The sequence below is a fragment of the Hyperolius riggenbachi genome, chromosome 2, assembly GCF_040937935.1.
Source record: "Hyperolius riggenbachi isolate aHypRig1 chromosome 2, aHypRig1.pri, whole genome shotgun sequence".
NCBI lineage: Eukaryota > Metazoa > Chordata > Amphibia > Anura > Hyperoliidae > Hyperolius > Hyperolius riggenbachi.
Window position 1 is genome coordinate 558,509,683 of NC_090647.1, and position 16,187 is coordinate 558,525,869.

At 46.0% G+C, this 16,187-nt stretch overlaps 1 protein-coding gene across 1 annotated transcript in view; it reads left to right on the forward strand.

The window, feature by feature from the left end:
- Positions 1-8,863, forward strand: part of LOC137545140 (uncharacterized) — a 99,218-nt gene extending 90,355 nt beyond the window's left edge. The window contains exon 5 of the mRNA XM_068266247.1: positions 8,221-8,863. Coding sequence (XP_068122348.1) covers positions 8,221-8,337 — 117 coding nt within the window. The 3' untranslated portion in view covers positions 8,338-8,863. The remainder of the gene's footprint in view (positions 1-8,220) is intronic.
- Positions 8,864-16,187: the final 7,324 nt, after the last annotated feature.

Sequence of the window (16,187 nt, forward strand, 5' to 3'; positions counted from 1 at the left end):
GGTAATCATTAACCTCCCTAGCGTTCTGGACGAGCTAGGCTCGTCCAGAGACGCCGGAGGTGACCGCTCAGGCCCCGCTGGGCCGATTTGAATAATTTTTTTTTTAAAACACGCAGCAAGCACTTTGCTTGCTGCGTGCCTTACCGGATCGCCGCTGCCCGCCGTCGATCCGCCGCTACCCGCCGCGATAGAGCGCCCCCCCAGCCGAGACCCCGTGCACTGCCTGGCCAATCAGTGCCAGGCAGCGCTGAGGGGTGGATCGGGTCTCCCTGTGACGTCATGACGTCGCCAACGTCAATTACGTCACGACGTGCATCGCCATGGCAATGGGGGAAACCCTCCAGGAAATCCCGTTCAGAACGGGATTTCCGGACGGGCCATTGCGCCGGCGGCGAACGGAGGGGTGGGAGGGACGCTGCAGGGAGGGGGGAATTATGTAGCTAGCGCTAGGCTAGCTACATGAAAAATAAAAAAAAATGTGCAAAAAACGTTCCCGCGGCCCTGCAGAACGCCAGGCATGTTAACAAACTGTTCTCCATCCCCTTCTTGTACCTCTAACACTGTAGTTGCCATTGGCAGGTTTTGGTGCGCCTTATCAATTGTTATGTATAGAGTGCTTGGGGGGCCCCATGTAAGACTTGCAACGGGGCCCACAGCTCCTTAGCTACGCCACTGTCAGCTGGCCTAAGTTTTACAGGGTGACAGACTTGGGGTACTTTTCCATTACCAGTGTTTTACCATTCAATTCATGTCCTGCCTAAACTAATGGAGACCACATGGGAACATTTCCATTAGGGCTACTAAGAATAAGTCAGCGCTCAGTGACAACCAGACAGTAACAACGTTGTATTTCGATTAGTGAAATGTGTTTGCAAAGCAATTTTTGTCCTGCTGCATTTGTTGTACGTACTTGTATAGGAGCGCAGGAAAATTATTCAGCAATCGCGATACTTTGCAATTTATTTATTTTTATGTGTGTGATCTGGTAATTCAATTTTTTTCCTGCTTGCTCTGTTTTTTTCTCCCACCACAAATTGCAATCACAATTGCACCATTCAGCTGTCGATTTCATGAAAAGTGCAGCAGTAATACGTGCAGTGGGTATGCATGAAATTGTAACTTGACTGCAATTAATAGTGGAATGGGCTGTTCAAGTGGATGTGATGAGGCTGGCAATGAACCAACATGTCTGGGGTGGTACATCCTACTATACATATACAATACCGCTCTGACTGAGACTCACAACTATTCCCATTAGATGGCCAATTAATGTTAAACTTTAAAATGTGCTAGGCACGTTGTCGAATGTGCTAGGCACGTTGTGGTGTAGTCTTTAAATTTTGAGGACTCCACCCCAACTTCACTCACTCCACCTCCACTCCTCCACCCCTCCCGCCCCTCCTCCTCCCCCTCCCCCTCTTCACTCACTCCCCAACTTCACTTACTCTCCCTTTCCTCCTCCCCAGCTACACTCACTCTCCCATTTCATCTTTTACCACCACAGTTTACTTTAAATAATTTTTCCCCACACAAAAGTCATCATGTTGGACTATGCTGTACAGTGTACATCCTGCAACATGTATGCATGCCTTGATCAGCGGATTGAGGGTGTTTACTGTTGCCCTGGGTGTGTGCGTGTTGCTCAGTTAGAGGCGGAAGTCGTAGAGCTAAATAAGCATCTCGCAACACTGAGAAGCATACACAACATGGAGAAGAGCTTGGATCTCACGATCCAGACACTGGATGGAACCGTTGAAGATGAGGAGGGTGGAGTACAGCCGGACCAAGAAGCAGAGGCAGCTGCTAGTTGGGTCACAGTTAGAAGGGGTAGGGGAAAAAGTGGCAGGGAGGCTAGTCCCGAGTTGTCCCTCACTAATAAGTATGCTTGTTTGCGTAATATTGGGGAGGATGATTCTGGAGTAGCAATGCTGCAGCAGGATGTGCTCCTTAGCAACCAAGGGGCAGACTGCTGTAACGAGAAAGGGAATAGGAGTGCAGCTAAGGCTAGACAGGTACTGGTGGTAGGGGATTCAATTATTAGGCGCACAGATAGGGTAATCTGTCGAAGAAACCGCGAATGCCGTACAGTCTGTTGCCTCCCGGGTGCTCGGGTTCGGCATGTAGCGGAAAGAATTGACAGATTACTGGGTGGGGCTGGGGAAGACCCGGCTGTCATGGTACACATTGGCACCAATGACAAAGTTAGTGGGAGATGGAAGGTCCTCAAAAATGATTTTCAGGTACTTGGAGATAAACTTAAAGCAAGGACCTCCAAGGTGGTGTTTTCTGAAATACTGCCAGTGCCACGTGCTACATCTGAGAGACAGAGGGAGCTTAGGGAGTTAAATAAGTGGCTGAGAAATTGGTGTAGGAAGGAAGGGTTTGGGTTCCTGGAGAACTGGGCAGACTTTTCAGTCGGCTACAGGTTCTACAGCAGGGATGGGCTGCACCTTAATGGGGAGGGTGCAGCTGCATTGGGGGAGAAGATGGCTAAACGGTTGGAGGAGATTTTAAACTAGGATCTGGGGGGAGGCGGGAGGATAAAGTCTCAATACATAGACAAGATGAGGTAAAAAGACAGTGGGAACCTATCATTATGGAGGGTGGAGAGGGGGGTGGGGACAGTGTAAAGATTAAGGAGGTTGGTAAAAATTCAAGTAGCCAATTTCATGTAAACAAAATTGGTAAATGTGGTGGTAAAAATATAAAGTGCATGGTAACCAATGCTCGGAGCCTTGCAAATAAAATAGACGAACTAGAGTTCATTCTGAATGACAAAGGCTATGACATTGTGGGAATAACCGAGACATGGATGGATGAAAGCCATGACTGGATAGCTAATTTAAAAGGATACAATGTGTTTAGGAGGGATAGAACAGGGAAAAAAGGTGGAGGGGTTTGTCTCTTTGTTAAAAATTCTCTTACAGCTGTCCTCAACGATGAGATGGAGGAAGATTGCGAAGATGTGGAGTCCGTTTGGGTAAATATTCATGGTGGAAATAAAAGTTGCCAATTGCTTATTGGGGTATGCTACAGGCCACCTCTTATTAATGAAGCTGCAGAACTGCGATTACTACAGCAGATTGAAAAAGCTGCAGGTAAAAATGAGGTCACAACATGATAACGTTTGAGCTGGTGACTTATAGGCCACGGGGCAGCGGGACCACTAAAACTATGAACTTTAGAAAAGCAAAGTTCACTCAAATTAGGCAGGCACTAAGTTTGGTGAACTGGGATAATGTACTACAAGGGGAAGACACTGAAGGGAAATGGCAAGCTTTTAAACTTATACTCCATCAATACTGTAGTATGTATATCCCATATGGAAACAAAATGTCTAGGAATAAAAAAAGGCCTCTATGGATGAATAGAAAGGTTAAAGATAAAATGAAGAGGAAAAAGAATGCCTATAAGGTCTTAAAACATGAGGGGACAGAGGCTGCACTAAGCAATTATAAGGAGTGCAATAAAAATTGTAAAAAAGAAATTAGGCAGGCAAAGATTGAAGCTGAAAAACAAATCGCTAAGGATATCAAATCTAACCCAAAAAAGTTTTACAAGTACATTAACTCTAAAAAAAGAAAGGTTGACTGTATAGGACTCCTAAAGGATCAGGATGGGAACTCAATGGTGGATGACCAAGGTAAGGCAGAGTTATTAAATGCTTTCTTTGCTTCTGTCTTCACAAAAGAAACAGCACTGTTGCAAACTACAGAGGCGGAAGAGTCTCAATCTTCTAACTGTAATATTAAATACTTAACGCAGGAAGAAGTGAAGGCAAGACTAAATAAATTAAAAATAGACAAGGCACCTGGCCCGGATGGCATGCATCCTCGGGTCCTAAGGGAATTAAGTTCAGTTATAGATAAACCCCTTTATCTTATCTTTTGTGACTCTCTTGCAACTGGCAGAGTCCCAGTGGATTGGCGTACAGCCCACGTTTTCCCATTATTTAAGAAGGGCAAAAAATCTGATCCAGGAAATTATAGACCTGTAAGTTTAACATCAGTTGTATGCAAACTATTTGAGGGGTTACTAAGAGATACTATACATGACTTCATAGTAGAAAATAATCTTATTTCTCAGCATCAACATGGGTTTACTAAAGACAGGTCCTGTTTGACTAACATGCTCAGCTTTTATGAGGTAGTGAATGCTAATATGGATATTGGGAATGCTGTAGATGTGATATACTTGGACTTTGCAAAGGCCTTCGACACTGTTCCCCACAAAAGTCTGGTGCAAAAGTTGAGGATGCAAGGACTGGGGAAGAGTCTGTGTTCATGGATAGGGAACTGGCTAATGGACAGAAAGCGAAGAGTTGTGGTCAATGGATCATACTCAAAATGGGAGACTGTTAGCAGTGGGGTCCCACAGGGGTCTGTTCTGGGTCCAGTGCTCTTCAATTCATTTATTAATGACCTAGTAGATGCAGTAGTGAGCAATGTTGCTATTTTTGCAGATGATACAAAATTGTGCAGAATCATTAACTCTCAGGAAGATAGTGTCATATTGCAACAGGATCTGGATAGGATGGCTATATGGGCACATACATGGCAGATGAAATTCAATGTTGACAAATGTAAGGTCATGCATTTTGGACGTACTAATGGTCTAGCACCATACAAAATAAATGGGATACAGTTGGGGACATCAAACTTGGAGAAGGACTTAGGAGTACTCATTGACAACAAGTTAAATAATCGTACTCAATGCCAAGCAGCTGCAGCTAAAGCTAACAAAATTTTGGGATGCATTAAAAGGGAAATAAAAACTCGAGATGCTAGCATAATATTGCCCCTGTTTAACTCTCTAGTAAGGCCACATCTGGAATATGGAATTCAGTTCTGGGCACCACATTACAAAAAAGATATTGCAGTTTTAGAGCAGGTGCAGAGACGAGCAACAAAATTGATGCGTGGGATGGAAGGTCTCACTTATCGAGAAAGGTTAGATAAACTGTGTTTATTTAGTCTAGAGAAAAGACGCCTTAGAGGGGATCTAATTAACATGTATAAATACATCAGAGGGCAATATAATACCTTGGCGGATGAGCTTTTTGTCCCTAGGCCTTCTCAAAGGACTAGAGGACATGATCTGCGCATGGAGGAAAAACGTTTTAGCCATTTATTTAGGAAAGGGTTCTTTACAGTAAGAGTGATTAAGATGTGGAATGCATTGCCACAGGAAGTCGTTATGGCAAACTCTATACCTGCATTTAAAGGGGGCTTAGATGCTTTCCTTGCGTTGAAAGACATCCATGGCTACAATTACTAGGTAATGCCTAATGTTGATCCAGGGATTTTATCTGATTGCCATCTGGAGTCGGGAAGGAATTTTTCCCTTTAGGGGCTAATTGGACCATGCCTTGTAAGGGTTTTTTCGCCTTCCTCTGGATCAACAGGGATATGTGAGGGAGCAGGCTGGTGTTGTACTTTATACTGGTTGAACTCGATGGACGTATGTCTTTTTTCAACCAAAATAACTATGTAACTATGTAAGGCTACTTTCACACCAAGACGTTGCGTTTTAGGGGACGTTAAGGTCGCATAACGTGCCCCTAATGCAACGCATGGTGGTGTTGAAGTTGGACGTCAGATTGAGCCGTTATGCAGCTCTCAAAGCAGCAGCTCCAGGATAGTGATGGGAAGTCCAGATCTTTTTAAGGATTCAGATCATTCGAATCGGCTCATTGAAAATATCCGGATCTTTGAACCGAATCATTTGAATCATTTTACTAGGGAAGCAGACTGGGGGTGAAATGATTAGCAGGACAGGACTTTCCCTGCACTGTACATTCTGTATGTTCCTGTTTCTTCCAGACAGACATCCACTGTGAACCGAATCTTTCATTGTGATGATCTGGATGATTCGACAAAAAACATCCAGATCAAATAAACGATTCGTTCATGATCCGGATAACACTACCAGTCCCACCACAAGTCTCCACAGTGCAGTGAATATTAAAGGAAAGGTTCAGGGAGGGTGGGTAAAAAATCAAAATCAATTTCCACTTACCTGGGGCTTCCTCCAGCCCGTGGCAGGCAGGAGGTGCCCTCGCCGCCGCTCCGCGGGCTCCCGGTGGTCTCCGGTGGCGCGCCCGACCTGGCCAGGCCGGCTGCCAGGTCGGGCTCTTCTGCGCTCCAAGGCCCGGAACTTCTGCGTCCCACGCCGGCGCTCTGACGTCATCGGATGTCCTCCGGGCTCTACTGCGCATGCGCAGTAGTTCTGCGCCTGCGCAGTAGAGCCCGGAGGACGTCCGATGACGTCAGAGCGCCGGCGTGGGACGCAGAAGTTCCGGGCCTTGGAGCGCAGAAGAGCCAGACCTGGCAGCCGGCCTGGCCAGGTCGGGCGCGCCACCGGAGACCACCGGGAGCCCGCGGAGCGGCGGCGAGGGCACCTCCTGCCTGCCACGGGCTGGAGGAAGCCCCAGGTAAGTGGAAATTGATTTTGATTTTTTACCCACCCTCCCTGAACCTTCCCTTTAATTAGCCATGTGGCTAGTCACTGAGCATGTGCAAGCAGGCTAAAGCCCTGTATAACGCACAGCATGCAGCACTTTCGTAGAACGTGCAGCGTTACAATGTAACGCAACGTGGGCACTGTGAACAGCACATTGATGTTACAGTGCTGTGAGTTAGGCTGCGTTACTGGCTGCTGTAACGTGGGACTTTAACGTCCCACTGTGAAACCAGCCTAAGGTGACAATAAAATAAAAAATATACACAGCATGTACCATGTTCTCTTAAAGTTATGACGATTTGTCAAGGTCTTTATGTGTATCCCAGCCTCGGAGACCCTAAGTGTGTTCCAGTGCTCAGCCCCGCCCCTTTCCTGGTAGGATGCTGTGGCTTCTTTGGCATTCATTATCTCGGATGCAGAAGCTGCCATGGCACTCATGCATAATGGGGCGGGGCTAATCACCAGAACTAGCCGCACGGAGGGTCTTGGAGGCTGAGTGACACAAAATAATAATTACTGAAAAATCATGCTTCAGTTGACTAAGACCTGCTCGGTAAGTCTCAGCAGCTGTGGAGCAGGTCAGGCAGGATGTGTGTGTGTGTGCATGAGTCTGGGTTTTTTCTGTCCACTGCATCCCTGGCATCCCATTAGAGGTGCTGCAGCCACCAGAGGGCGCTCTTCTATATACTAGTATATAGATATGCAACTCTAAAGGGATACAGAAAAGCGTTTTTAGGCCCTGTTGACAGTGCTCACTTGCGTTGCAGAATTATTTTGCATGTCAACTCACTGCCCATACAATTCTATGGGCCTGTTCTCAGTAACGGATCATGTAATTCTAGCTCGCTGCATGCAGGCTTTGCATTAAAGTCTATGTCCAGCCTCCATTGCAGTTCACAGTCAATATAACGTGTGAGATATGCAACTGACCACTGTCAACCTAGCCTCAAAGGGAACCTGAGGTGAGAGGGAAATGGAAGCTGACATGTTTATTTCCTTTTAAATAATGAAAATTGCCTGGCAGTCCTGCTGATCCTCTGCCTCTAATACTGTAAGCCATAGAACCCAAACAAGCATGCAGATCAGATGAGATGTCTATGACAAATCTGACAAGATTATCTGTATGCTTATTTTAGAGGTGTGATTTAGACCCTACAGACCAGAAAGATCAGCAGGATGGCCAGGCAAATTGTTTTATTTAAAAGGAAATAGATATGGCAGCTTCCATAGGTCTCTCACCTCAGGCTCCTTTTAAATGTCTCCTTCTCCGGCTCTGCAATTCTGAAGTCCCGCCCTCCAGAGTATCGGATCAAATGGGGTGAGAAGCAGGGCTGTGTGGCTCTCCCTATTGGCTGTCTGCTACATCTGTCAATATGTTACCGCATGGAGAGTGTCAGGTACTGGCTGGTCAGAGCTGGAGAAAAATACTGAACATTTTTGCTTGGTTTAATAAATCTTTGCCTATCGCAATTTCTAGACATTTCTTGAGGTATTTACCGCACAAATCGGTAATTTTACTTTTCATTGCAGTAATAGGTTTAGAGAATTAGAATTTGGAATGTGATCAGTAATATCAGCTGTTTTCTGCATTACCGAATGCGGCAACGCTTAGTGAATTGAGGCCAAAATGTAGTTTTGCAAAGGGGAGTAAATATCATTTCATTAGCAGGCAGTCACATCTTGTAGACAGTATAATACGTAAGTACCATAAATAGTGTTTTCTGAATGTGTGACCTGTTTCCTCTGCTCTCCCTGCAGCCAATATACGATAATGCGAATGAGGATTATTGTCTGCGCTTTAATACCCTGTATGATACAATACCCGGAGCAGCGACAGGAGACCGGCCGTGTGCCAAGGGGCAACGTCTACAATAAAGCGCTGCCTCTCTCACAGTCAGATCCCATCACTGGAGACGGGTGATGGGGAGGCGGCCATGTGCCAAGGGGCGACGCCCGCAATAATGTTCTGCCTCTCTCAGCCAGAGCCTATCACTGGAGACGGGTGATAGAGGCCGTGTGCCAAGGGGCGACACCTGCAATAATGTTCTGCCTGTCTTACAGCCGGATCCCATAACTGGAGACGGGTGAAGGGGGTGGGCAGGCGGCCGTGTTTCTGGATATCTGTTACTGGACAATTACACTATCAGTGACACGGCCGCTGCTGTACGCTATCTGGTCTCATAAAAATGTGCAATACAACAGAGGGAATCTGTCCAGCCTTCGGTATCCCTAGAGATGTGACTGAACATGAGCCATGTTCTACATGTGGACCCAAAATGGACCAAATACAGAAATGGAGCAAGCCCGGGACCAAGAGAGTTGTCATTATTAAAGACACACACTTGAATGTAGTCAAAGTGATGTAAATAATAATCATGATTAATAAAATTTTTGAACACTTTATTGTTCTTTTTACTTCAGCGGTTATGCTGTTGGGTGGTTGTGTTATGTGGTGGTGGTGGTGGGGGGGTCATGTAAATCATTGGTTCATGGTACAATGTCTGTTGCACTTCCTGATGAAGCCCTTCAGGGTGAAACATGTTGAAGTTTTTTATGTGTCACTATTTATAGTTTGCACCCTCCGACCCCCGATGACTTTACTAGTCACCTCTCATATTGTGTTGTATACAGTGGCAGCTGTCTAGCAGTGAACAACGGGATTGAGGTGTTCCTACACTGACTAGCAGATGGCCACCACTAGGGGGAATCACATCCCATCTAGTATACTACCACACTACTTTGGGGTCAAATGCTGATTGTGAACGATATACACATGGTAGACTGGTAGTTATTATGCATCCCATCTGATGTTTAGATTTTGGGTTTTCTTATTTTACATACTGCATCTGTGAATGGGCTAGACCAAGCATGGGCAAACTCGGCCCTCCAGCTGTTAAGTAACTACAAGTCCCACAATGCATTTGCCTTTCTGAGTCATGACTGTGGCTGTCAGACTCCTGCAATGCATTGTGGGACTTGTAGTTCCTTAACAGCTGGAGGGCCAAGTTTGCCCATGCCTGGTCTAGACTAACTACACCCTTCTCTATACTCTGTAGGGGAGATGGGGGATCAGCAAAGACCCCCCCCACACACACACAGTCCACTTTTTTGAGACTGGGGCCCATATGCAGGTCACATTTTCTCCTAGATGAGGTTTTCAAAATTGTCAATAAAATGATTGTTAACCACCAGCAAACAAGAAAATGCAATAATTATGATAGTACTTTTTCACCTACTTTTGGAATTTTTTTTAAATGCAAAGTGCTGAAAAATTATTTTAAATACTGTATGTACTCGCATATAAGCTGACCCATGTATAAGCTGAGGTACCCACTTTTCCCTCAGAAACCAGGAAAACGAGATTGACTCACATGTAAGCCCCCTATCCAGTATAGCCCTCTCCACAGTAGCCTGATGTTCCCCCAGTACAAGTCTGCTCCCTACCCATAGCCAGATGTGCACAAAGTGATACAGCTGTGTCTCAAGGTACCACTAGATGGCGTCACAGATAGGAGACACAGCGATTGCCACACAGGAAGAATCCCCGATCATTGCACTGCTGACACGTTGCTTGCACGCTCCGCTACACAAGCCAGGGGACACAGGTAGTCTTGAGCAGTGCACTCTGCACACCATGTTGCAGGGGATGGGGGGGGGGGCACGGACACAGCAGGGAGACAGCTGGCAAGAGCATGCTCACTACTGCAGGATCCTTACACTCCTCTGCCAGTAACAAAAAAACTGCTCCACCATCTGTTTTGCTTCACTGACTCGCATACAAGCCGAAGGGGTAACTATTCACCACATTTTTATGCTGAAACATTAGGCTTATACACGAGTTTATACAGTACAAGATTAAATATTATTATCTAGGAGAAAACTCAGGGTAGGAACACACTAGGCAGAATCGCATATGCGTTTTACACTATGTGCTATGGAAAACGCATGTACGATTCTGCCTAGTGTGTTCCTACCCTCAGGAGATAAACTTAATTGCACATGGGCCCAGAGGTGTGACTCATAACAGCCTCAATATTTGGGTGATTTCATCTGAGCCATTACATTTTTATATCAGTTAACTATGTTTATTTGTAAAAATGTAAAACCAAGTTCTATAGCATTTATCCCCTAGTAGTATTCCATTTTGGAAAACATGGCTCAGAAAGCATCTGAGGTGTATATATATAATTAGCGATACAATTTTACTGCATGATCGACCTTCTGATCAGATAATCGGGATCAGAAGGAAACAATCGATTGGGCAATCAAATGGGGTAAAAAATATAACCAATCTGATAATTTGATGTAGAATCAATCAACGAAATGGATTGATAGGGCGATTGTTTGTAGTCAACTAGCAGCATCAATGCAATCCAATCTAAATGATCGGAAGGTTGACTGTTCACTAAATTGTATCATTAATTGGCACCTTAAGTTGTAGTGGCTGAATAGTGTACTGGTTAAGGGCTTTGCCTTTGCTGCAGGAGACCAGGATAAGAATCTTGGTAAGCCATCACCTATTCAGTAGGAGACCTTGGGCAAGACTCCATGACACTGCAACTGCCTACTGAGCGCGCCCCTACTGCCTGCATCTCTGGTGCTTTGATTCCACCAGGAGAAAAGTGCAATATAAATGTTATTTATATTGCAGGGGTTGCAGTGTTACAACTGTCTCATGTTTGCTTGGCTGTGTACATGACCCATAATGCAGCAGAGCCCAGCTTTGACCTTTTGCAGAGCTGAATACTGAGAATATCTGTGTCATGTATAGAGCATGACGTGAACAGGAACTGGGGACATGGACAGTAAAGCCTGCAGACGCCTCTGTACTGTGACACCCTGTTCTGCCCACTTCCTGCAGCCACCTCCATGTAGCATCTGCACATCCGAAGACAACAGGCTGCAGGGACCGGCCACAGTCTTTCTATATACCGTAGGTGGGACCAGAGCCGGGACAAGGTCCTCCAGCACCCAAGGCTGAGACACCAAAGTGCGCCCCTCCATCCCTGCCACCCAAGCCAACAAACACTGATTGCTATTAGACTAAGAGGCGCCACAGGGCCCACAACCTCCCCAACACCTTAATATCTAGTTATCTGGCTTGCAGTCACTGCCATGTATCCCCTTTTCTTATTTCTTTCTGCTTCAAACACAATTAGGAATGACAGCTGAATGAATTCTGCGCCCCCTCCTACACTGCGCCCTGAGGCTGGAGCCTCTCCAGCCTATGCCTCGGCCCGGCCCTGGGTGGGACATGTGTCCTGATAGCTCATAGTCAAAACCCACACAATAACTAAGTCTTTCCCCAGCCATAACCCCCCATCCTCATCACTAAAGTCAAATAGTTATTCACCCTCACATCCTAGCAATGTCTCAGAAACTTATGCTAGCTGGCCTCCTCCTCCTGACCCAAAAGTAAAAACACACCTTCCATTTAGGCTAGTTACACACCAGGACGTTGCGTTTAGGGGACGTTATAGGACACATAACTTGCCCCTAACGCAACGCCTGGTGCTCTCTGGTGTGGACGTCGGAGTGAGCCGCGTTGTGCAGCTCACTCTGGCGGCCGTGATGCGTACTCTTGGACGCATGCGGCATCACATGGTCCCGCCCGGCCAATCGCCGCACAGAGCGGCCGCTCCAGGAAGTAAACACTGCACGTCACTGAGTGCAGTGAATATTAATTAGCCATGTGCCCGGCCGCTCTCCCCTCCTCCCCAACATGACCAAGCATGTGCAAACAGTCTAACGCGGCTTAGCCGCATAGAAGGCACAGCATGCAGCACTTTGCTGCGTTACAATGTAACGCAACGTGGGCAGTGTGAACAGCCCACTTGTGTTACATTGCTGTGCGTTGGGGGAGCATTACAGGCTGCACTAACGTGCACCTGATACGTCCCTGTGTGCAAGAAGCCTTAATCAGAAGTCCAGCACAGATATCCTTGGCAGCAGTGGTGTAGCTAAGAATCTGTGGGCCCCAGTGCAAGTTTTGCACTGGGCCCCCCAAGCACTTTATGCATAATTGATACGGCGCACCAAAACCTGCCAAGGACAACCATAATGTCAGAGGTGCAAGAAGAGCATGGGGAACTTTGTTAATAATCACTACTATGCCAGAGGCTTACAATCAGAAGGGTGAGGGTAGAATCAAGGGGAGCGTTTGTTGAAAGGGTACCCAGCAGAGCGTATTATAATACTGATGGGGGGTGGGGGTAGGCAAGCATGAAAAGGTGAGTCTTGAGCGCTAGTTTGACGGTATTAAAGTTGGAGGGCAAGCCTGATGGCTGGTGGGAGTGAGTTCCAGAGCGTGGGGGCAGCTCTAGTAAAGTCCTGCAATCGTGCATGGGAGTGAAATGGGAGGGGATCTCAGCTGAAAAAAAAACAAAACCTGAGATTGCAAGCAAAAGGGACAAAATCACTGATAAATCCCACGTGCAAAGCATTAAATAAATCCTAGAGGACTATACTCACTTATAGTGAGAGTGGTTTATGTGCAGCTGCTGTAGTATAATGCAGGTATGGCACAGCACAAAGCAATGTACAGTGAGAGTGATTCACAACACAGCTATACAGCACTAGTGTCTGTGTAGCAGCACTCCCTGCCTGCATTAACTTTTAATATGCTGTATTTACATAAGAAAAAGCCCCAGACAGCAATACATCACTTACCGTATTTTTCAGACTATAAGACTCTCCTGACCATAAGACACACCTTGGTTTAGAGGACAAAACTAGTGGGGAAAATGATATACTAAACCCGGTGCATCCATGGTGAAATGGCATCTAGTGGATTATGCCCTCTTGTACCTCTTGTGTCTCCCTGTATCCTCCTCTGTCCCCCTCTGTTCCCTTGTGTCCTCCTCTGTCCCCCTTGTGTCCTTCTCTGCCCTCGTGTCCCCCTCTGTCCCCCTTGTGTCCTCCTCTGTCCCCCTTGTGTCCTCCTCTGCCCTCGTGTCCTCCTCTATCCTCCTTGTGTCCTCCTCTGTCCTCCTTGTGGTCTCCTCTGTCCTCCTTGTGGCCTCCTCTGTCCCCATTGTGGCCTCCTCTGTCCCCCTCGTGTCCTCCTCTGCCCTCGTTTCCTCCTCTGCCCTCGTGTCCTCCTCTGTCCCCCTTGTGTCCTCCTCTGTCCCCCTTGTGTCCTCCTTGCGTCCTCCTCTATCCTCTTTGTGTCCTCCTCTGTCCTCCTTGTGTCCTCCTCTGTCCCCCTTGTGTCCTCCTGTGTCCTTCTTGTCTCCTCCTCTATGTCCCTTTGTGTCCCCCTTGTGTCCTCCTCTATATCCCTTGGTGTCCCCTTGTGTCCTCCATTTGTCCTGTGTCCTCCTCTGCATGGGCACAGTACTGGGAGTCCCCGGCATTGCGGCGGGTTGGAGGTTGGTATTGGCAGGTGTTCACAAGTCAGGACCTCCCTGCATTTGGACTATAAGACACAGTGACTGCTGATCTGTAGGTAATTATTAAAAATACAAGGGCATAACCTGTGTGATCACAGAACATCCAATAAGACACCTGTCACATGTTTCTTCCCCCAGAGGTGTTTACATTCCTGGTCGGCACCACCTGCGGACTGACTGTGTGGTCGAGTCTGACAAATTATCCTACAGACATAGCAATTAATTGTATTATGCTTTTCATGAACCACACCATGTGCAGAGCCGTCCATCTAGCATAGAGCAACACCTATGGGGCCTTATTCACAAACAGTGGCATAGCTGGAGATTATGGGGCCCCATGGCAAAACTTTCACGGGGCCCTGAGATGAAGGCACACTTAAGCAATGCCACCTGCAGCTATCCTATATGGATAGGAGTTCATTGGACAAGTTACATCCTCATGCAATCAGCACTGCACATAGCTCATGGGCACTGAGACAAAGTCAGGGGGTGGAGAAACACAAGAAAGTTAATGGTGAACACATTAACCACATAAGTACCAGCGGTCTCTGCCCCCTTAAGGACCAACCAGAGACCGCTGGTACAATAATGACAGAATCCCGGCGAATCGCCACGCATACCCGCCGCAATCGCCTTCACCACTGCACGCCGGGATCCTCCTGACATCCACTCTGTCGTCTCTATGACGGCAGAGTCATGTGAGCCGGTCAGGAGCTGCTTTCATTGGCTCCTGACCGTGTCTATCAATGTAAGCCTATGGGAGCGGCTTACATTCAGTGCTGCTCGGATACCCCTTATTTGAGATAACTCATGGTTTAGCTCTCCTTAAATAACATAGCTCATGGTTTAGCTCTCCTTATTTGAGATAACTCATGGTTTAGCACTCCTTATTTGTCATAACTCATGGTTTAGCTCTCCTTAATAACATAGCTCATGGTTTAGCTCTCCTTATTTGACATAACACATAATTTAGCTCTCCTTATTTGAGATAACTCATGGTTTAGCTCTCCTTACTTGAGATAACTCATGGTTTAGCTCTCCTCATTTGGCATAGCTCATGGCTTAGCTCTCCTTATTTGACATAACTCATGGTTTAGCTCTCCTTATTTGAGATAGCTCATGGTTTACCGCTCCTTATGTGACATAACTCATGGTTTAGCTCTCCTTATTTGAGATAACTCATTGTTTAGCTCTCCTTATTTGAGATAACGCATGGTTTAGCTCTCCTTATTTGAGATAACGCATGGTTTAGCTCTCCTTATTTGACATAACTCATGGTTTAGCTCTCCTTATTTGACATAACTCATGGTTTAGCTCTCCTTATTTGAGATAACTCATAGTTTAGCTCTCCTTATTTGACATAACTCATGGTTTAGCTCTCCTTATTTGACATAACTCATGGTTTAGCTCTCCTTATTTGACATAACTCATGGTTTAGCTCTCCTTATTTGAGATAACGCACGGTTTAGCTCTCCTTATTTGAGATAACGCATGGTTTAGCTCTCCTTATTTGACACAACTCATGGTTTAGCTCTCCTTATTTGACATAACTCATGGTTTAGCTCTCCTTATTTGACATAACTCATGGTTTAGCTCTCCTTATTTGAGATAACTCATAGTTTAGCTCTCCTTATTTGACATAACTCATGGTTTAGCTCTCCTTATTTGACATAACTCATGGTTTAGCTCTCCTTATTTGACATAACTCATGGTTTAGCTCTCCTTATTTGAGATAACTCACGGTTTAGCTCTCCTTATTTGAGATAACGCATGGTTTAGCTCTCCTTATTTGACACAACTCATGGTTTAGCTCTCCTTATTTGACATAACTCATGGTTTAGCTCTCCTTATTTGACATAACTCATGGTTTAGCTCTCCTTATTTGACATAACTCATGGTTTAGCTCTCCTTATTTGAGATAACTCACGGTTTAGCTCTCCTTATTTGAGATAACTCATGGTTTAGCTCTCCTCATTTGGCATAGCTCATGGTTTAGCTCTCCTTATTTGAGATAACTCACGGTTTAGCTCTCCTTATTTGAGATAACGCATGGTTTAGCTCTCCTCATTTGGCATAGCTCATGGCTTAGCTCTCCTCATTTGACATAACTCATGGTTTAGCTCTCCTTATTTGACATAACTCATGGTTTAGCTCTCCTTATTTGACATAACTCATGGTTTAGCTCTCCTTATTTGAGATAACTCACGGTTTAGCTCTCCTTATTTGAGATAACTCATGGTTTAGCTCTCCTCATTTGGCATAGCTCATGGTTTAGCTCTCCTTATTTGAGATAACTCATGGCTTAGCTCTCCTCATTTGAGATAACTCATGGTT